The sequence below is a fragment of the Paramacrobiotus metropolitanus genome, unplaced genomic scaffold, assembly GCF_019649055.1.
Source record: "Paramacrobiotus metropolitanus isolate TYO unplaced genomic scaffold, Prichtersi_v1.0 Parri_scaffold0000003, whole genome shotgun sequence".
NCBI lineage: Eukaryota > Metazoa > Tardigrada > Eutardigrada > Parachela > Macrobiotidae > Paramacrobiotus > Paramacrobiotus metropolitanus.
The window spans coordinates 1,331,019-1,352,617 of NW_026570223.1; the positions used below are offsets into that span (position 1 = coordinate 1,331,019).

Sequence of the window (21,599 nt, forward strand, 5' to 3'; positions counted from 1 at the left end):
TATAACTGCCGCATCAAGATCAACTTTAAAACTATTAAGATGCACCAAAAGGTAACCCTGAAGTTCACAAAATAGAAACCAGTCTTTGCTTACAGTTAATTCAAATTTACCCTCTCCATTGCAGCCAGAGTTCACAATCACTTCACAGCTTGCATGCTGCGAGACTCATGAATAAATTTGTATGGAGCAGGCCTCGATATCGATAGGTCTGTGATGACCCGTTAAGCAAATGTGTTATGCAAAAACACATCGACGTGAAAATTTCAACCCCGTGCGGAAATACTGTCACTTGTCACAACCATTAATTTTTTACACGTACAGATATCTACGCCAAACAACAATTTTGCAAACAACGAATTAGGCAGCGCCAGCCGGTAAAGCCGATCACAGTTTATGGTCATTGTTGGGCTTGGGTACATCACCGACATGCTGGAGATGCTGGTTGAGATGAGTACCGCTGCCCACTGCGGTCTGCTTCATCCGCTTGGTCAGCATGTTGATACGGGCACTGACATCACCTTTGATATAACGCCCCATGTATTCTTGTGTATAGTCCGGGACATCAGCCAGAATGGGGTGGGTGTCCGGGATGCGGTAGTAACTCGGTGGAATGGTCATGTTAGCCGGAAGTGTGCTAAATTAATTAGGAAGTTGTTAAAAATACTCTACCGCTGTATTTGACAGTGTCTCTTGAAAATGCTGCTTTTTTAAAGGTTGAAATTCTTTTATGCAGTGCAAAACTTTCTTGGCTGCTTTGATTGATATTGCCGAATAAACGCATTTAATTAAAGAAATCCCTTAACAACGCTTACGTGCCGATCTAAGACTAAACGAACCACAATGCGGGTTGTTTAACTGCGTTATTTTGTATCGGAGTAGAGCAGGTATCGTAAGTCGGGTAGCCCATTCACATAATCACACTGACTGTGAATTTGTACCGCAAGTGTTCTGCCCGTGCACGCCGCGCGCTTGAACGCGTAGCTGCCGGCGAAATGCAATTACTCGATGTTTGATCTCTGAATATAACAGCATCAACTGTCAACGTATCGTTAATACCTGGTGTGAAAACTACCGGTATAATAACTCTGAATTACAGGTGTATGAATGCGTAATCAGTAAGGTTGATAAAACTTACACTGACGGCGAATAATGTCGGTAATTACTAGCAGGCAGTTGTCGGCCGTAATTATAATTTAATAAGTTCGTTTTGCACATGATGCTTACTCGTTAAGGTCTGCGAGAGTCCGGGCTAAGAGTGTTGCTGATTGAGGCAGCCGTGGCCCGGACAGTGTCCGGGGCGGGATGGGCATAATAGGTATCATGGATGGTCCGGCAAGGAATCCCAACCGGCAGCACTGGATCCAGTCGATGTAATACTCGCCCACCGTCGGGTGTATTTTTACAGCCGTGCCGGTCATTACATATCCGGTGTCACACAGCACGACAAAGTATAACCCATCGTAGTATTCGTAGAACTGGTCGTGTGTCGATTTGTACAAGCAGGAAGTATAATCAATGTAGTAGCCGGTCGGGGTTTTGCAGCATTTTAGCGTGGAGGTACGGTCGTCTTTCACGCGGTCAACACGGAACTGGTATTCGTTATCCCACCAACCTAATACATGATAAGATTATCTTCACCGACTCCATAGTTTATGCATGGGTGGGTCTACCGGTAACGAAGCTGTTGAGTGTGGCCACGTTATCCCGCGGATCGTAACAAAAGAATTCCATGGTGATGTTGCGCGTGTGGCAGCTGTAACAACAACTGTACATTAAACCGTGCTCTAATGATTCTGTAAGCGAATAATTTTTATTCTGTGTAGTCTCGCGCGAAACTATGAGCACGCAAAAGGTATTGTACGTAACAATTACAATAATTGATACATTTAAAGTTAACGGAGGGATTTTAAGCTCTGTGTAGAAATACTTGTGCGTAATGAGCAGCTGTACTGCACCTGGGATAATAAGGGTACAGGCCATTGGATGGTGGCTTGTAGGGGAACATAAATTTGCACCAAATAAACCATAACCTCTGCAAAACAAAATTGTGGTTGCTGATTAACTAACCAAAACAGCTTTATACGATAGCCCAGATAGTGTTGTAGTAAGCAGCTGCATACGTGGCAGGGAGTGCGACAAAAACATACGAGTACAGTTATTAAAACAGGAAAAACTATATAGATATTTATAATACAGCATAAAAAGCGAATTCAGCAAGAACGATCGGAACATCGTACTCTTCGTATACCATTTACAAAATTACCTGGAAGTCATCCGTAAGGTCACTAAAAAACAAAACATATATTAGCTTTTTAAAGTAACACCAAAGACTGAGACCTTCAGATAGACATGCATCGCTTGCTGGTTAAGATACCGGATCGGAGACGTACTTACTGAATACCCCACATTGCTTCCCCTGCGCAAAAATTTATCATATTAATTGATTTAGCACACTTATTTATTCTTCTTTACGTACGCTAATGTGGAACAATTATGTGACGAATAATTACGATATTAAATTGTGGTGAAAGTGAATGAAATACGCGTCTACCCAGCAGCGTACCGTCCATGCACTCGATGTGCCAACGACTCCGCCAATCATTTGGCCCACCGTGACTTTGCAGTACCGCGATTACTGTATCACCCTGCAACAATATATCAGTCGTCATACACACAAAAGAAGATTTTTTTAAATTTTAAGTGCATTTAAAGTTTTAACAATTTTTTAAATTTTGATGAATTATGAATTTCACAATATCATACATCGATGCATAAAAAACGAACCACAAAACAATGATACGACTTCTTTGCAGCCATAAATTTTATAAAAAATGTTCGAAACGGTGCAAAAAAATTCAGTTATAACCTCAAATGCAATGTTTACAATTAAATTGAAAACATGTGTAACTGGGTTAGAACAACCAGCAAAAGTCGGTACGTAGCAGATACTGATGTAAACTTTATCGCTCACCGTCCCAAAATTTTGGTAGGCCCCATAATAACGAACCGTGGAGTCTGTCAAGCCAGCCAATAATAACAATAATTTTGCGCAACAATAAAAAAACCATCCTGGTACAGCGCTATCAGCGGCCCTTTTGGCCGACGACGGGAAGTGCCACAGCCGCATTTTCAGCCAAAAAAAAGCAGATAATAATATTATGTTGAACGGAATCTAATTAGCGGTCACGTATATTTAATTTGTCCGTCTTCCGTGATACTAATGATATCATTCAACCATAACTTTTTGAAATCCCTGGTCCAAATCCCTTTGACAAAAAGGCCAGCGCTACCTGACGCTGTTCGATGATTCTGATAAAGCCGGCTTTTTGGATCAGTCCATCGACAACAACAGTGTTAGCGAAACGTTGATCACTTTGCTAATAAGACAAATTAAAAGTAAATCAATTTTATGTATACACAGGAATGTGACAGGATACTATACAAATTAATTAGAAATATCAATTGATCATCCACGCAGAATCATAATCTCGCCGCAACAAAGAATTAATCTGTGATCTGGACGAAACGGACAAAAGAAAAATCCAACGATACTAAAATCTTCGCCACCGTCTGACGCGTCATATGCCCCGCGGACAATCGAAGAGGTGGCAGTTTGTTAAGCTGCTATATTTTGCTGGTATATGAAGAGGTGCATGACTTTTTTGCTGCATCTTTCCACCTGGGTTCAGTATTCTAAAACGTCGCCGGATCATTTGAGAGTATTTACGACAGCTCTTACAGAACAACGCTACCATAATTACAAGAGCCGCAAGCGTAATTACAATACATCATAATACTTCTACAGGAAACAGTCAAAAATTTTTAACAGCTCCCTCGAGTGCTTGGTCAACTTGAACATTAACCGTGTGCATGTATTGTACACTTAGTTTTAACGAATGCCGACTGTGTGCCACTTTCTATATAAAGTAATATATTATTACAAGTTAATTGATACTAAAATTGCTACTATTCGGAATCAGATAACAAACTCTTGCGAGTCAATGTTGCGATCGTGGTAATTATGATCATTAATAAAAGCTCTGCGTAATGCATACGAAGACAGGTAAATACCGTATAAGCGATTTTAACGTGTTTAATTGCTTAAAATTTATTGTTTAAAACACGCACACGGCATGTTTGCGCGCCTGATGCTGCATTGTATGGCAGTGCTGCAACTCAATCATTTTTAAAGACATTTTAAAGTCGTTTTATAAGTCTTTTTTTCCTTTTCAATCGTTTTTTTTAATTATAGTGTGTGATGCAAAAGTATCTATACGTCACAAAAGTTCGTGAGCCACGGCCTCAGGCGTGCCCAAGAATTTAACATCGGAAACAGTCAGTAACCACAATAGTATGGAAATCTAAGGCACCCTGGCACCCATTTTACTGGATTCCTTTACCCGCTCGTATAAATTAAACGAACTAAATGGCCACGCGGCCCGGATCGGAACGCAAAGAAAACCGGCAAAGCAAATTAGTCATCTGAGCGGGTAGTGCTTTGTTTTTTGCATAAGTTTTTTTTCCGTACGAGTACTTAAATAACCAGCACCAGAGAAAGCACAGACAGTTTTTATATACAGTACTTTCCACCAAATTACTATCTGATGGTTACTGGGACGACCGGCTAGCTTCGATCTTTGCATCAAAACTGTAAAATATGACATTATATCTGTAACATTGGGTACACAGTAGAATATTAGGACTAGGTAATTCATTGATTACGTAATGAAGGGCGTCCACTGTCTCACATTTTAGAAGCGATTCGTACTCTAGCAAATCGGTAAGACTGTTGTATTCCATAATATTAGTCTATTACATCAAGATTCCTTCCCGACTGTTGACGGTTTGACTGTTGGGATCAGAGTCCATTGAGATAAGCGCAACAACTGTGATTTGCCCTATTAAATAGGCCACACACACAACTTTGAAAACGTTATCCGAAATGAAAAGCAAGTCCCGACTTGCTTTTCATTTCGGCACAGCACTCTGACATAGATGCCAGCTCGCTCCACATAGATAACTTCACGTCGCGTTCATAGTTATCGTCATGGCAGTTCATCTGCTACCACGGCAATGGTTGTTTTGCGTTATCTCAGTGGACTTTAATCCCAACAGTTTACCCGGCAACAGTCGGGAAGGCATCGTCATGTAATGGACTAATGTCTGTAAACTCTGCACATGTGTGTTCTGTAAGACCGAGTATTGTGGGCCGAGCAGGCGTAAGTAGTTTAAAAGATTCCATACCGCATATTTTCTGATTTGCAACGGCGTTAAATCGTTTGCAAGTGTCTCAGTAAAGGACAAAGAAACTAAAACTGCGACACTGCTATGGCGCACCCGCTGCCGAGCTGGCACTTGGTATGTACGTACCGACCCACTTTCAATAAGTACCGATGTGATCTCATAAATAGAACCAGACGGAATCATTTTGAGTTAACCGATTGCACGAAAGAGATATGAGTGAATCACTTCGTCGAAACCGTTGAATTACTTAAACGGCATTAATATTTAAAAACTTACACTCAGGATGTCAGATATTGTGGATATTATTAACAATCCGGAATACGGAGAGTATGAGGTCAGTTGACTATCTTTCAGTAATACGAAATATTTGGTGGAGTGCAAGGTCGAACAGTATTTTTATGTGTGGTTGCAGTAGTCCATCGACAGTACACGAAACTCCTCGCTCCATCATGAATACGCTGAAGTAAACTACATGGGAAAATTTGTTTCCTCTTTAAGCCAAAAATGTTTCAAGTATTGCTCACAGTCGCGATTGTTAACGTTTTCTGGACTTGTTATTTTTTTGATACTGTTAACAGCACTGGTAAGGTACCGAAAAGTCTTAGTCCCAAGTTTGGTAACTTAACAAGAAAGATTGCACACCAAGTGATAAAGGTCATGCGGATTTTTTAGACGGCCCTGACGATCCTAGCGTTTGAAATACATCAATCGGCAAAATTATCGACAATGGAATCATGGTTGTTTGGTAAGTATCCTTTGCCATATTCAAAAGATCAAAGTAATTACAAGTATTACTGAAAATCACGCGACACTGAAAATCTGCAGATATCCAACACTCCAGTTTAGCACCCGTACGTTTATTAGTGCAAGGACATGTCTGCGATGCCGACGCCCAGCAAACTTTGCCAGACGTCATTGGATCTGCAACGGTCGTCAGCATTCCCGATCCACCATACCGTTTACCGTTCGTCACCGACAAGAACGGAAAACTCCTGTTCCATGCAGCAGCGGGTTCCCTGTGCTCTCTAACTCTTCAACATCCCAGATACCACCCTCTGACGATAAACGATGTTCAGCTTACGGGATTACACAATGATACAATGGATCTGCCAGACATTCCTTTGATCCATCGACGGTTTAGCTTGAACGGTTTTGGCTGTGCCTGCGTTCGCGTCATAAGCAATTCAAACCTGCCGGTGGAAAACGCCTCCGTGACCTTACGTTACGGCCTGGCCAGTTATAGCAGTGAACCAATTAACAACATTGTCACCGCAAACGGACTTTGGACGGTTATGCTACCAACAGGTCATTACACTGCATGCGCAACTAAATCGGGATTTACGACGAACTGTGTGTCGGTGGTTGTGCTGCCAAGTCGGAACATCACTTTCACTATAGTACTTCGTTACGTATTCGTCCCACATGTCGTACGGTTTGTACTGGAATGGGAAAGAATGGAAAGTGACCTTTTGGGAAAGATCGTCGGTCCCGAAGTGTACGGCAGTGATAGTCCCGGACTACTCGAAACACTGGCCTCGTGCGTAACCTGCCATGCTAATGATACATGTCGACGAATAACGATGACACTGCTGCATCAGCTGCCGGGAACGTATCGGTACTACGTGCGTTCTGCCAAGCCCGTCGCGTATCCGCTGATGTATCTAGCAACATCTGGAGCGGAAGTCAAAGTCTACATTGATGACATCAGACGGGGTACTTATTATGTACCGCACCGAAACGGCACCCGATGGAATGCCGTCGAAGTCAGTGGGGACGATCTGGTTTTTATAAATATAATGAGTGATGAGTAAGAAAAGCAAAAGAATTCTATAGTTCTGTGCATGATTAGATCTCCTGCGTAAAGTAGAGTACGTTTCATCGAGCTTAAAAGTGAGCATACAATAGTAGCGAAAGCACTACAGGCTTAGCGGTCGGCCACTTCTCAAATTTGTTCCTGTTTGACTTTTTTGCCAACATTTATCCGTCAGCAACTAACGTGAAGCAGTCTGCAGGCTGAGCAGGACAAATTTTGAAGGATCCTTTCGCTAATATAATATTGCCTGATCTCTTCGTGCTGTACAATACTCGTACGTAAATTTTGTACTTATTCGTGGTCAGTATCAAGAGCATGTGTTAAGCATGATATGTAATTATCATATTTTATATACATATACCGTATACGTATACTTATATAGTTCTGGATACTTACGTAATAATTCATCCAGCTTTGCTTTTTTGAATGAAGAAGGATAACAGGAAATTAACTGTAAGAGTTCAGAAGTTCATCAATACTGCGATAATTGTTTTTCAGATTGATTTGTCGTTGACTTTTTTCTCGTGTATCAGCACATGCCGTGAATAGGATCAAATAAATTAAAGGAATGGATGTGCGATGCCGTGAATGACGTTAATGATTTCAAAGTGCGAGTATTTTTTTGTTAAAAAGCACAGTTCTTAGTCGTTTAACCTAAATCGATTCTCACATACGCAAACTGATTGCTTCCGTTCATGCCAGAGCTAACCGTCAAGACCTTTCAAGTCGCCGTGACAAAGGGCCAGATGGGACGATGCTGATACCGGCCCACGAAGGACAATGGTCTTGGAGCAAATTGGCGAAAGACTGTAAACGCCGGAGATACGCTTTTCAGGAGAAATCGGGATCCCTATTTTATCTGCTACTAGAGTAGCAATCGAGAGACTCGAGATACTCGGGACATTAGGGGCGGCTTTCGCGGAGATGACCGTGCAGGCAGGAAAATCCGCAGCGCTACCGGCGAGCCTCGATCGGCAGCAATCTTGATGTAGTGTTTCTTAGTCGTACAGCTGTACGAGGAAATGCAGCCGCTGTTTTGGAAACACTGAAATATTTTGTGCTAATTGATAACAGTAACGCACAAACAGTTACAATACGTGTAAACATGTATCGTAATGTAAGTACAGCATATGTAGACCGTAGGCAACTACCGTAGCTGCAACGAGGAATTGTGAAACTGACAAAGCTCGTGTTACAGATGAGGTAAACTGTAAAAGCAGATACATAAAGTATTTAAGCAGATGAGCTAAACTGCGCCAGCTCTGTGTAACCGTTACGCAATCTCAATTTTGGGTATTGTTCTGCTGCAACTGCAAGTTTGCGACCAAAAATGTATTTGTTCAAGGAGTATAAGCAGCGTTCCTCCGTTTTCGCATGGAATTCTGTGGACGTGCTAACCGATTCCGGGATTCTGCAACATGGCACGGTAATCAACGTCGTTGACAACGGTCTCATCATTGACTTTCATTGTTCTCAGCAGCGGTCGCAGCTGGTGGAATTCGGAAAAATCTACGAATGTTCGGACGACAGTTCCGTGTTAGACTACGGCAGGCGGCCATTCGAATACACCGATACAAGCGCCCCTGCAAACTTTGCTGTGCAAGTGCTGCTACGTACGGACCAAGCAGGTCCGTGGATGTGGTATCCTGCCACCTTAATAGCCAAGACAATCGACTTCTTTTATGGTGGACCGTTTGGTTTTGTGGAAGTCCAGCTGGGTAAGGATTATACCATCCAGGAGCTGCTTCCTTTGGAGCAGATACGCTATCCACCATTATCAAGACGAGTGGTGCAAAAAGACACTTTTGTGACAAGATCCTGTCCATTGCCGCGTAGTTGGTCGGCTTTGAATTCAAGGGCATCTAATTGGTTCGTGGAACGCATTCAGTCCAGGCATAAAATTCTACCACTGATGACGCACAGTGAAGTCGTTGTGTATCTGCAGTGTGGAAACCATGATCCCTTGCGACGTGAACAGTTGGTAAATAATAACAATATGTTTTGAAACAACGCGTTTACTCTTACGTATCTTTAACAGATATGCGACATTATTAAGAAAAAGATCGATAATACATGCGGCCTTCCAACAGTGTGGAGATCTCGTTAACCAAAGCTTTTTAAAAAAATTAGACGCACGCCAGTCAGATCGGCCGTGGGTCAGAACTGCGTCACATGACTGTTGTTTTTAAATATTTCCGATCCGAATCGTGCCGGCACGATGCCGCAAGCGATCCCGATGCCGATGTGTTCGTACTGTACAAATACTCATTTACAACAACACCAAGTACAAAATTAATCTCGAGTTAGTGTTCCGACTTTCACTGTCAGGACGTTTGTGCGACAATACAGTAATAAACCGATTATTCTGTGCGCTTACGAACCTTAAGAGTTGGAACCTTCAACATGTGAAGGCTCTAACCATAGAAATACGTCCGCGGTACGTTCCTCATGGCCCAGTACAGGCACTGTAAGTTTATCGGGCTGCTGGATTTGCTACGATTACTCTATAAGCACTCGCCAAAGCCATATTTACAAATGTTTGGCTTTGTACCGGCTTCCTACAATTTGCTTTTATTCGCAAAGGAAAAACTCTTTTGAGAAATGCTCTCAGAATGCGCTGTGAGGCTCTCGCTTTCCATCCAGCGTTTTAAACTAGGAAAGTGCACCCGCCTTTAGCGGGCACTGCATGACCGATGCGTAGCAGGAATACAAGTACAGCATATGATAGATAGTTTACATTTAGCTCGTTAAACTGAGCTTTAAATGCGTCCCGGTAACTTAAAAGCGTGAATTTACAACTGCCGCATGTCTCTATCCAATGAGCAGCTTAATAAGTAACTGTTTATGATAGGTGGACGTCTACGATTTCATCGCTAAACGTCCTGGTGTCTATATCGACAAAAGCGATGCAGAACGATGTTTATTCTCGAGCTCCAGACGGGCAGTTCGAAAGCGGGAACGTGATCAGGTGGCTTTCAACTATCTGCCGGTAGAATTACTGTGTGACGTCTTCCTGTACGTCGATACCGTGACTCGTCAGTGCTGTCGTCGTACATACAGTTTGTGGAACCAAGTCGTGCAAACCAGCAAGAACATGGTTGTTTCTTTCCAGCAGCATAACTTTCTTCGGGTTGAGAAAGAGTGGTTGCCGCTTTATGCGGTGACAAACTGTCTTTTGAAGTGTATCACTCCAATGACCAAGTGCATCGCTATAAAGAAAATGACAGAAGGTGATTACGAATTACTGAATATCATGGGTACGATCAAGCAGCCTTATGTTAAGCAACTGGTGTTCTGCCAATCGGAATTCGGAATGGGTCAAATGGGAACTCCGCAGCTGAAGTATCTGGCAGACCAATTAGCTGGTCTCCGAGAATATTGCAAAGCTGTGGTATTGAAAGACTGTATGTTCTTATCTAACGACTGCACGCCAGTCATAAACCATGTGATTATTGATCCGGCTTCTAAGAACCTCGAAGAAACTCTCTGGAACATCTATGAAAATCACCAGCCCTTTGATGGGGAAGTGGATTCGCTGGGAGTGTGTAAATGGTTTCCATAAGGATGTCCAGATGCCAGAAAGCGCATATGTTACGTAAGAAAATTTGACAAATATCTGCTTTTACGGTAGATCTGTTGTACTGAAGATACACTGTCTCCAGGTTATAGACTGCTTTCGAAGCAGTGATCCGCGAAAGCTAACGTTAACACGCTTGGAGCTGACGTTAACACGCTTGGAGTAATAAAAATCTGTCCCAAGTCGGTTTCACCGAAATGAACAAAATAACTTTGTAAGTACTTCCTGGTTCCGAAGGTGATGCCCGTAGAATGTGATACGTAAACAAAAGTAGGAAAAGCAAGCGTTACTTTGACCATTTTGTAGTTTCTGTTGTATGTGCTTGTATTCTATTTTATCATGCATTCGTCCGCAACATATCGGTGAGCTTTGATTGATATTATTAAGGAAGCTTTATTTTCTAATTAGCCGGATTGTCACAGAACAGTTACTAGGAACATCATGCTCATGGAACCGTATTTCTCCTAACCAGGGTCTCATTTCCCCCACCTAAAAAGTTTATCTGGTGTAAAATACGAGTAGTTTTCTCGTACGTACCGGGTAGTTTTTCAAAACCTTGGGATTCAGTAAATTTTATGTAACGAAGCGGAATCGCGAATTCAGCGGCCATAAGGTAGTACGGTATGTACTGTAATTCAAGCAGCACTGTACTTACAGAAAGTAAGTTCTTACATGCAGCTGGTTCTAACATAACTGTGCTAACTGGCTGTGGACACTCGAAAACCGCATTATCCATAATTAGTTGACGACTCAGGACAAGTTGTCAACTTGCAGGACCTCATGGTCACCCACCATTGCCGACCGCATTTTTTTTGCGCTACTGGTTCTGCATCGCCGCTAGTTTTACTTAAGCGTGAAAATCTGAAAACCGTAGCGATTGAAAAGCTAGTGAAAGTAGGTACTTTAATGTTTACGGTAATTTTGTTTTAGATTACGCTAATTACGAAGTTCTTATATGATTGTATGCTTCGTTGACGAACAGCCTCGTAATTTGTTTTCTAAACACCGACAAATTCGTTTTACTGGAGCGGCTTTACGTTTTTATTTTGCTGTGAAATGTGAATGTAAAGATACACTCTGCAGAGTGACTCTACGTGTACAGTACTTACGCTCGACTTTGGATCCGATGTTACTCATCGTCCCACCAAAGTATTGTACAGACACATGGAGAATTTGTAGCTACTATGAAGGCGACATGGCGTAGTGGTAGCGCGTTGGTCCCAGCAGGTTTGCCGCAGAAAGGCAAACGTACAGCAGATGTGTAGATCCAAAAGTCGTTGGGTTCGATTCCCAGCTGTCGCCGATTTTTTACCCAAGTAATGTATATGCGTAGCTTAAGTTATTATAAATTATAGAAAGGTGGTGCGGCACTGAGGCGGGCACTACACCAGAATGCCAGTTTTAATGCTTAAACGCTTAATGCGTTGTTCTGGTTTTATCTAGTTTTCTTTGATACCAAGAGGAACGCTGTGAAAAAATAAATTCATCGGGTTTGTGTGGATAACCGCCCGCCCGTAATAAAGTGCAGGCACTTCACTGCGTTCGGGTTTGTTACTCATCGTGTAGTAGCAAGAAAGACCATTGCTTCTTCACTTGTTATGGTACGCGTATATCGAGCATTGGTCGTATTAATTTTATGAAAGCGACATAGCTCAATGGTAGAGCGTTGGTCCCATTAGGTTTACCGATAAGGCATACGTACAGCAGCCGTTTGATAAACCAAAGGTTGCGGGTTCGATTCCCTGCTGTCGCTAATTTTTTTACGTGTATGTCTTGCCATCTGGCATACATTCTTTGAGTAACGAGGAACACCGACTGCAGCGACGTCTCTGCGGATGTTTACTAGTAGCAGATGGCGGGTCACTACAACCGAATCAAAACTCAGAAATAAGGGATAAAAGCAATACGTATGGTACTTCACATCGTTATTTCAACATTAGCAGTAATTTGGTTATATAGGGGGCAAAACTAAACGTGTTCCACGGTTCCCCTGTACTGCTGCCGTCAGCCGGCTGGAGTTTTACGTTGTGGCTAAACATGGCGCTTATGTACCGCGCCAGATTTAACCATATGTATTGCCGTAACGTCACACTCCAGGCGGGTGACGGTGGCAATCAGGGGAACCGTGGAACACGCTTAGTTTTGCCCCCTATAGGAGTGTAACACGTACCTTTGTAGCTATGTTGTAGCTGAAACACATGTGTTAGACCTGGTATACACTGAACTGGACTGCGGAATACTTCTATGCATACTTCGTACTTCTACTGGACTGTCACATGATATGCCTGGTTGTAACAATTAAACTGCCAGTGGCGAAAGGTCACAGTGTCGAAACCGGCCACGGAATATGTAGAGAATATGTGTATCAGTACTTTCACTGCTTTAAAACTGTCTGTTCGTCGAACCACGCATAACTGAAGAAAATGAACGCAGTAATTTTCGTGTACATGCAGCTGCATCGTGCCCAATGTACTCTGTACATACACTTGGTAGAAGTAGCCATTTATACAGCAACGAAATAAAAGACTGAACAAGTAATTTAGTGTGTGCGAAATCGTTGATATGGTTGAAAGTCAGTGTCCGCAGACAGAGATAACGTCGAAGCAGTTAATTTCAGTTACAACGATTATAATAGAACCAGCTATTTGTCTGAAAGAACCCGAAATGAGGGCAGTGTTCAAATTATAAAAGTATAAAACTGGCATACTAGAACCAGCTAGTAAACATATGGCATGCTAGAAATACTGGTTGCGCAAAAGCAGTTCACAAACGAAAGGTTAGGGGTGTTCCCTAAATCGTTACCAGGAAACCATGACAAAAGCATTTCACCGGTGTTCCGACGCAGATCCCGTTGGTGAAACGCCCGTTTCCTTGACAGTACTCTGTACAAGTAGCACCGTCACTGTCATCTTCACACAAACTGACGCAGTTGCTGCCGGAGCATCCGTGATCCGACGCCGGTTCTACTGCACGCGATGACCGGCTTCGACGAAAAATAAGTGGTAGTTGCGGTAGCTTTATCCCGTAATCTGCCCCGTATGGTGCTGTCTGTGTATCGCTCGCGCTTGTCACTGGCAGTGTGTGACATTTGTCGTACAAGGTCATACTCGCTGCTAATAGAGCTGATAACCAGAATCCCTTCATGCTGAGATGCAGATGCAACGAAGGAGGTATTATAAATATAATAATTCCTGTTTTATGTCTTTAGTGTTTACAAAGTTAATTGCGCTCCTCATTGCTGATTTTCTCGTCATTTTATAGTGGAGTTATATTTTGGCCCCAAGTATTAATCTACACAAAGAGAATAGGCTTGCGACGTGAGTTCTTTTGAGGTCTCTTTAAATTTCATGGAAGTTCAATGTCAAACATTGACATATCCGCTCAAGAACCAAGTATCATAGACGTGCGTGCGTAAAGAGTCCAACATTTGACCGTCATTTAATTGTTGCGCCGGTAAGGTTTGCGTAATTCTCACCGCAAATTACTGTTTTTCAGCACACGGATTTTCGTGGGTGTAAAATTGTTCTGATGATGGGTCGCCTGACTGTCATAAAGAGGTAGTCAAAATGATTACATCTGACATGAAGTTTTGCAAACCCAGTGCCGAAAGCCTTTGCACAGATAGATGAGGACGAATTATTTGCAAATGGAATCACATACATACGGCTAGGATTTGGAACCGGTTTCATTAGAGAACTGCGAACAGTTTTTCCATACGTACCATTCATAAAAGTACAGTAGACGTGCTAAGTGAACGTCAAACGCCCATACGATAGTATACCCAAAAGACCGGAAATAACTGTCAAAAACTCAATTATGGCGCAAAGCGGAGCACGTCATTCAAGACGCTTTTCTAATGGATATTCTCAACTCAATTTTTCAAGATTTAATTATTAATTCTCACTTGAAAAATTTGTTATTTTCCTTAATTCAAAGCGTGAAATGCGCATCACTATATGGCACCACTACTGTAGCTATTGAATACTTAATATTTAATCGTAAGAAGATGTACAGTTTATGTTTATTAAGTACCATCGTCGTAGTGTGCTAAACATCAACGAATGTGTGATGCGGGATCAATTCACTGAATCTTATACTTTTTGTTGTTATGCACCTTGTATGTATTACTTATAATTTGTCGCTTCCGCTGACGCTGGAACCGTCATGTAAGTACCAAAATGTCTGACTTTATTTACAAAATTCTGCTTATCTCATAATTTACCTGTCTGTGGACAGCCCTCCCTTTAACATATCTTTGCTATATATATGCATCACGACAAAAACTCTTCACGGCAACCAAAGCTAACAATAAGAACTTAGCGATTAATTAACATTTACTGCAGGATGAATAATAACACTCGTCTCCTCATTAAGATACGCATCCGAATTCGGATCCGCTTCCGGAAACACAATAATATGCGCTTCCCCCGACATCACAATCCATCCACAGACAAACGGCATCTTGGCGAACGTGCACTCATAGCCCTCGGTAAAACTGGCAAAGAAGCGTCGATCATTCACCGGCGCCTCCACCACCAACTCGCACTCCTTCTTCACCACCGCCACGCCACTCCAGCTCATCCGCGCAATATCCAGATGCGCCTTCAGGACCCCTTCCAGGAATTTCCCGGCATTCCGAATCCCCCGGACAACGGTCGGCTCCCAGCGGTCCTGCTGCGCATAGGTATGAATTTCCCGCTGTAGACTGAACATCTCCCGTTCCCGGTTGGGCGTAGCCCGCAGATCCTGTTCGCTCTTCCAGGCCACTAGGGCGTTCCAGTCACCGACCGACGGGACGAAGAGCATTCCGGATTTGACGCCGCTCATGGCGTCAAGGGGGTTCTTGATGGCAACAGCGCGGTAGAAATCGTAGTAGCAGGTTTGTACATGCAGCGCCACCATCCAGTGGACCCAGGGATATTTCGTGGTTAAATACTCCTGTAGCTTCTTGGCCGCGCTGTTGGTACCCAGGCCCTGTGATTTGGCCGTTAGCAACTGGGATTTGATATCATGCTGCAGTTGTTGTGATGGGTATGCCGCTTTTAAATGCGCATCGGTGGCTTTTAGCGCTTCGTAAATACTGCGCACTTGGGTTTTCATGTATTCAGTTTGAAAAGCGATTGTGCTGTTGTCGAATTTCCCGCTGAGCTGCATGTACATTAGACGATACATTACGGTCTGGGTGTCTAATGCCATGATACTCTGCATCCATAATCCGTATGCTGTACGATTGTATCCGATTCCCTGTTAAAAATTACCTTTATAAAAACCATGGTTGCGATTCCGTAAAGAAAGAGCAAAGACAGAACATCTGTACAGTTACTTTTCCTTCCGAAATATTGGAAATGTCCTTTATAAAAATCATGGTTTCATTCGTTAAGAATTTTCTGTTGGTTGGTTCAGCAGCGAAAGTGCAACAAAACATCAGTATAATAACCGAAATATTTGATTCCCTTGGAAATGACCTTTTTTGAAAATTACATATAATATCAAACATGTATTTTTTATTGATTGATCAGCAACGAAGAAGCAAAAGAACATCAAACCTGAACGATATCAAAGAGGAAATCTCCCAGGATGTTATGATACTGTCCCGACACTCGATCACGCATCCACGTGAGAATACTGTCCGGTGCGTACTGTTCACAGACGCGGAGGAATTCATCGCGTGTGGCGTTGTTAGAATTACGCATCATGGCATCCACTTTGTTCTTGATATTGCTCATGGCCTGCAGATGTCCCCGGTATTCCTCCTTGATGGGTGAGATCGTATGGTACTGCACCATTCTGGCCTCAACCAAGGATAACCGATCGTTCAACACGGTAAACTCCTGTATCATCCGTTGGAACTTGGGATCGGGACGATCCGCATTGCTTAACAACACAATCATGCGAATAATCTGGGCGAGAGAGCTGATAACACCACTGGCGGTTGTAAATACAGGGTCACCTATTATACAAACATAATATTTCCTTTTTTATCATTTGTTTTATTTCTCAACTTATTATTACATAAGAATGTGCACCGTACGCTATAAAATTCACATTTTTTGTAAACTTTTGAATTATATTGGAGTTCACATGCCAAAAGCAGAGTTTAGCACATACCTGAAAAGGTCATGGCATGGATTCCAGTTGTTAGTAAAGCGGTGCCAAAGCGTTCCAAAGTTTCGGTAAGCTCAGGTATACTGGCACGTAGAGACTCCGTTTTATTGTAATTATCATCAAAATACTTCCGCGATTCGTTTTGTAAAAGAACGTCCAACATCTCGTCGTGATATGGAATAGTTGCCGGTTTGGACTTTAAGACACGAGTTTGGAGGAACCGATTGCGCACCGATCGCGAGGCTTTGCTGCTCTTTTCTTGCAGTACGTACTCGGGTAACGGCAACTCCACAAGACTCTGTTATTACACGTAAATTGGCTCAGAAAGTACTTACATCTTCGATTGCTGCAATGGTTTACAAGTACCTCATCCATAATTTTAACATATTCATGTTCTGCATCAATAATGGCGCTATTCAGTTCTTCTTCTTCGCGGACAATCGTGCGCACGAAATCATCAGCCAGCAGATCTGTTTCCGTATTGAACAAAAACACTGCCTCGTTGTGGATCTCTGACTTTCGCTTGATTTCGGTGTTGTTGGTCAAGTACATTTCTTTCATGGCATTTTTCCATTTGGTGTGCTGCTCCATCAGTTCGGGAATATTGTAGAAATTCTTAGCTATATCCTAAGAATCAAGCAACAGTGATTGCGCATGATATTGTAACTCGAAGTGACACTCGATTCAAAGTACAGATACTCCGGTCATCGAGGATGATCTTCCGTACCTCTTCCATGCGAGCACGATACTGCTGCTTTGCCAGTTCAACTGAAGCCCGCGCTATCCCTCGCAAACGCTCCTGCCAGGTGGGCCATATTAAGCTTGTTAAATAAATCTTAAATTCTTGAGAGCCGGTACCCAGCTTGTAAAATTGCGGTAAAATTGTAAAAAAAAACAAATTATATGATGCTGCTATGTACAGTGCGTACGTACTCTGTAGATGGATGGAGTGGTCTTACCATGAGTATGGTTCGTTTCTCTTGCTGTTGTCGTGAATATTCTGCATGCAATGCCTTCGTGGTTTTATTGTAAATGCCCAGACCTTTCTCCAGAATCGCCTGCTTTCGCGTCAGTATAGTCGTGTTGCGGAGAGCGACTAGCCCCTGTGCATAATGGTACTGGTGGATGTTCATCAAGTCTTCATCGGTCACTTCCTCCAAATCCGTGAGGAAGGCGTTCATATCGTCCCGGTATTTGTTGACGATTGCCGCAATGCTCTCACGCACCATGAGATCCAACTGGAGCTAAACGAAGCCACGAACGTAAACATTAATATTAAACTGAATGACGTTCAGCAGAGGAAACATTACTGCGGATATTAACCGCAGTATTTGGGTGGCTTTTGATAGTAATGGTGCGAACAGATTACGTACAGAATAAACATCGCCGACAGATTGAAGAGTGCCATTTTTAAACATGTTGGAATATAGCTGGAAAGAAGAAACAGTTTCCAGTTCGCTGATTAAGAATAGCTGATGTACTGTAGTAGCAATGTAAAATGCATAGCAGAATATGAAAATACATTTATCCGAAACGTACCTCCACATGTTGAACGAATTGTGTACCCTTGACGGCCTTTCCAAAAACTTTTTTAGGTTGTATATGGGGTGCTTTGAACAAATTGTCCAAGAAAGACTCACATTCTGGTCCAAAGTCATCGGCTAAAACTATCAAACACAATGATGTGCATTTAGTAAGTCTTGCAAAAATTAAATGTATTGTATATGTTCCATCTGTAATTTACTCGCTAGGTACAGTATACTGTATATTATAAATGTACAGCGAGAATACTTATACTCGTACGTAAATCAAAATAGCAGAACTGCGTGACAGTAAAATTTCGTCGATAACGTAGTGAAGCGGCGCTTCCATATATCGTTCAATGGCTGTAACAATTTAACAACAAAAAACTCAAAAATCCGTATGAAGAAACGTTATTTCTTGAAAGCACACATTGCAACATTTTTTTGCGTTTTAAACTGCGGCACTTTATAGTCTCATACTTGTGATTACGGTATTCAACGAACAGCTTACTGGAAGGGAGGATTTTCAAGTTCTTGGTACTGGCTGCAATTTTGGGCATCAAAAAGCAAGATACATTGTTGTAGCCGGCCTCCAGTTCTTGGGATACGCTGGCTGATCGCTCTTGATCCATTTCAAAATACTCCTATACATTAACCAAACAATGCTATGTCAACATCTGATGTTATACTCTTTAACCACCAACCTCTCCCTTCGATTTAAAACAGTCCATTTTAACATATTTCTGCACTAAAACCCTCTAAAATTTCTGTACATATTTTATACAGTTATTGTTTTGTAATGTTATACTAGTCAACGTTTGCGGTACTTCCTGTACCTGTAGATATGCTTTGCCGCCATGCCATCCGTATTCGTGCTCCAGATCCCAATCACGCACAAGGAATACCAACTGCTGTAACATTTTTCCGGCACCCGCTGCAAAATCCCAACTCTGACATGTAATCATTGTCACAAATAAAAATTCATAAAATTTCTGTTTTTAGCGATGGCTTATGCAAAATACATTAATTTCGTCAGCGCTTTGGAAACTACCAATTAAGTACATATATGCGCTTATACCAAAATTTTCTTTGGCCATAGCACTAGTCACTTGTAAGGTCAAACTGCCCACGAGATCCGTTAACTGCCGATCCAGAACGCCCATTGTGTTGATGATCTGGAAAAGAAAACATGCACTTTACAATTAACTGTAAGATCACTGACGAGCCTCAAATAAATGTGCAGTTCGTTAAGCTTTACATTTTGTAATATAGTTACAAGAAAATAATTGACCCGATAGCTTATACTACTCTGTATTTGCATCGAAAATACGATATCGTACTCCGTAAGCAGTTCATTTGAAGAAACAAAGTGACCATAAATTGTTCGAACTGATGTGGCAATCGAACAAAGTTTCCGCTAGGATTCCCATGAATTACAGCACATACCAGGGTGGAGGAAAGCATGCTGGTCAGATAAAACAAAGGTGATTCAGCCGCCTGGTTATTGATGTTATCCATCATGCCCTGGGTGTCAATGAGGAATACGGCAACATCGTCGCCATTCTCATCCGGAAGTATGACGGGCTGCCGAGTAATCCAAAGGCCTTTCGTGAAGCCTTTACTCGTCGATGCCGTGCCAAAAACGTTGCGGCACGATGGGAAATCCTCACGTTCATATAACCAACTGTCCATTGACATGTCCTGGTTGCTGACATTTTTTGGCTGTATAAAAATTATCGCTTGTATATGGTTATTGGAAATGTTTAAATTATCCCAAATTCAGAAATTCGTTTGTAGGTTACTATAACAAATTTATCACGTCACTGAAATCCAAGATTGTTTTGGTATTAAACAGTATTACACCCTATTATTACAGTCTTTTACACAATTCAACAACAGTTATCATACCCTACGGAAGTAATAGTTACTGGTAGTTTATTAGCATATTAATTGTTAATACCGGCATTTTCGCGCTCCTGTGGAACCTACCAAACACAGCAGATAGCGATGCACAATATTTAACAGCGTAGATTTCCCTCCGCGATATTTTCCCACGATTCCAACAATGGCGATCTTCTTGTTGCCAACAATCGGGGATTTCAAAATATTTGTAAATAATTCGACATTCTGCAGTGCCATCGTCCGATTGGGCGTTATGCCAACAATCTAGAGGAAAAAACCGTAATAAATGAAACTGGCAACATACAAGCACAAGAAGCTGAAGGAAAATTGCGTACGGAATACAGCTGTACACCGACAAATGCAGGAAACAGGCACCGAAACATAGTACAGCACTAATATGGTTACTTATCAAAAAAATGCTCCCGTATCAGTAGGCGCCACGCGCCATTATGGAATTGATATTGATGGCTAATTATTGTACCTGAAAAAGCGGCTCCTCGTTGTTTGTCTCATCTTGACACCAGCACGGTCGAGCGCTGCTCGCGACCACATCCGATAAATTTACAAAAGTCCAAACAATAATAATGCATAAAATTAAATAAGGTTTACCTAAACACCGTTGTATCATTTTCAGGTTTTATGATTGTGCTGAATGCACAAACGACAAAATTACAATTGTAAAAATTGTTGTAGAATGATAGCTACCACTGACTGACTAATAACATTATGAAAACAAATCGCGTGAAGCTTCTGTTTGGAGTGTAATAAAATGTACTTCATGCCTTGAACTACAAACGTACTGAAACGCATTCTACAGTTGAAACTTCGTGCAAAACGTTTGTAATCGTTCCAGTTAAGAAATGACGCTGGTAGCCGTACAATACTGGATCACGAGCAGCGCGATAAACATCTCTATAAACTTGTAGTTTGGTGGCTACTCTTGGTTTATGCGAGCCGCGCGGGATCAGCATTCAAGCGCTGATCACGATAAACACTAAACAGACTTGTACAGCAGCTACTGTGTTGAATGTGTACCACTGCCCGTGACCTTTGGCCTTTCTTTACACAATGCGGATTACAGCCTGCGCGTGCACAGTGAGCAATACACACTGTGCATTTGTCACGGTTTGTGTACAACAGAATTAATTACTGTACGATGTATAAACAATCCATTACCCATCTTGCAAAAGTGAACGCAACACATGCTCAGTTTAAAGGCTCTGTCAGAAATATAGAATGTGGTGATTGATGCGGTCACATTATTTATTGTACAATGAAATACAACACACAAAGCAAAGTTGCAAATCTGGGGATACTGACACAAAATAAGTAGAAGTTTAGAGCCAAATACATCAAACGAGAAAAATTTCAAGCACACAGTCTGTCCCCTGTCCAGTGCTCATACTCTGTATCTTGGTAAACAGGAATGTGTGCA

General features: G+C 42.0%; 3 protein-coding genes across 11 annotated transcripts; 1 reads left to right on the forward strand and 2 right to left on the reverse strand.

The window, feature by feature from the left end:
• Positions 1 to 3,575, reverse strand: LOC129596602 (uncharacterized). The gene is made up of 8 exons (XM_055493931.1): positions 2,972 to 3,575; positions 2,564 to 2,645; positions 2,395 to 2,416; positions 2,264 to 2,285; positions 1,956 to 2,032; positions 1,671 to 1,753; positions 1,225 to 1,612; positions 1 to 634 (listed from the first exon to the last, which is right to left on the reverse strand). Exons 1-8 carry the CDS (start codon positions 3,125 to 3,127, stop codon positions 385 to 387), a joined length of 1,080 nt encoding a protein of 359 aa, XP_055349906.1. The 5' UTR covers positions 3,128 to 3,575; the 3' UTR covers positions 1 to 384.
• A 1,667-nt stretch (positions 3,576 to 5,242) lies between these two features.
• On the forward strand, positions 5,243 to 10,894 carry LOC129594997 (uncharacterized). Of its 9 annotated transcripts, none has more exons than XR_008691255.1 (7): positions 5,243 to 5,358; positions 5,527 to 5,578; positions 5,657 to 5,827; positions 5,917 to 5,989; positions 6,070 to 7,331; positions 7,760 to 9,038; positions 9,096 to 9,265. XR_008691255.1 is itself a non-coding variant. In XM_055491919.1 (7 exons), the coding sequence occupies exons 6-7, from the start codon at positions 8,388 to 8,390 to the stop codon at positions 10,617 to 10,619; spliced, it is 1,362 nt and encodes a 453-aa protein (XP_055347894.1). In that variant the 5' UTR covers positions 5,243 to 5,358; positions 5,527 to 5,578; positions 5,657 to 5,827; positions 5,917 to 5,989; positions 6,070 to 7,331; positions 7,760 to 8,387; the 3' UTR covers positions 10,620 to 10,894. The 9 variants fall into 9 exon arrangements, 6 of the variants coding, with proteins under 6 accessions (XP_055347894.1, XP_055347886.1, XP_055347878.1 ...); XM_055491919.1 differs by lacking the exon at positions 9,096 to 9,265 and adding an exon at positions 9,909 to 10,894; XM_055491911.1 differs by lacking the exons at positions 5,243 to 5,358; positions 9,096 to 9,265 and adding exons at positions 7,556 to 7,665; positions 9,909 to 10,894 and having other exon boundaries at positions 5,373 to 5,578.
• A 3,910-nt stretch (positions 10,895 to 14,804) lies between these two features.
• On the reverse strand, positions 14,805 to 21,012 carry LOC129591925 (uncharacterized). The gene is made up of 14 exons (XM_055487809.1): positions 20,646 to 21,012; positions 20,252 to 20,428; positions 19,709 to 19,984; positions 19,341 to 19,437; positions 19,099 to 19,196; positions 18,774 to 18,906; positions 18,279 to 18,406; positions 18,113 to 18,169; positions 17,699 to 17,983; positions 17,467 to 17,538; positions 17,106 to 17,366; positions 16,743 to 17,037; positions 16,181 to 16,584; positions 14,805 to 15,878 (listed from the first exon to the last, which is right to left on the reverse strand). The coding sequence occupies exons 1-14, from the start codon at positions 20,790 to 20,792 to the stop codon at positions 14,958 to 14,960; spliced, it is 3,351 nt and encodes a 1,116-aa protein (XP_055343784.1). The 5' UTR covers positions 20,793 to 21,012; the 3' UTR covers positions 14,805 to 14,957.
• Between the last annotated feature and the right edge of the window lie 587 nt (positions 21,013 to 21,599).

What these genes read in the sequence shown, in the direction of transcription:
- LOC129596602 (XM_055493931.1), bottom strand. Translation starts at nt 3,127, where the DNA reads ATGCGGCTGTGGCACTTCCCGTCGTCGGCCAAAAGGGCCGCTGATAGC. An exon ending in ACCTTACGGATGACTTCCAG is followed by an intron (nt 2,033 to 2,263) that starts GTAATTTTGTAA and finishes TTTGTTTTGCAG; the next exon opens with AGGTTATGGTTTATTTGGTG. An exon ending in CTGTACCCTTATTATCCCAG is followed by an intron (nt 1,754 to 1,955) that starts GTGCAGTACAGC and finishes TTGTTGTTACAG; the next exon opens with CTGCCACACGCGCAACATCA.
- LOC129594997 (XM_055491919.1), top strand. Translation starts at nt 8,388, where the DNA reads ATGTATTTGTTCAAGGAGTATAAGCAGCGTTCCTCCGTTTTCGCATGG. An exon ending in CCTTGCGACGTGAACAGTTG is followed by an intron (nt 9,039 to 9,908) that starts GTAAATAATAAC and finishes TGTTTATGATAG; the next exon opens with GTGGACGTCTACGATTTCAT.
- LOC129591925 (XM_055487809.1), bottom strand. Translation starts at nt 20,792, where the DNA reads ATGATACAACGGTGTTTAGGTAAACCTTATTTAATTTTATGCATTATT. An exon ending in ATCGTGCTCGCATGGAAGAG is followed by an intron (nt 17,367 to 17,466) that starts GTACGGAAGATC and finishes CTTGATTCTTAG; the next exon opens with GATATAGCTAAGAATTTCTA. An exon ending in ATGTTAAAATTATGGATGAG is followed by an intron (nt 17,038 to 17,105) that starts GTACTTGTAAAC and finishes GTGTAATAACAG; the next exon opens with AGTCTTGTGGAGTTGCCGTT.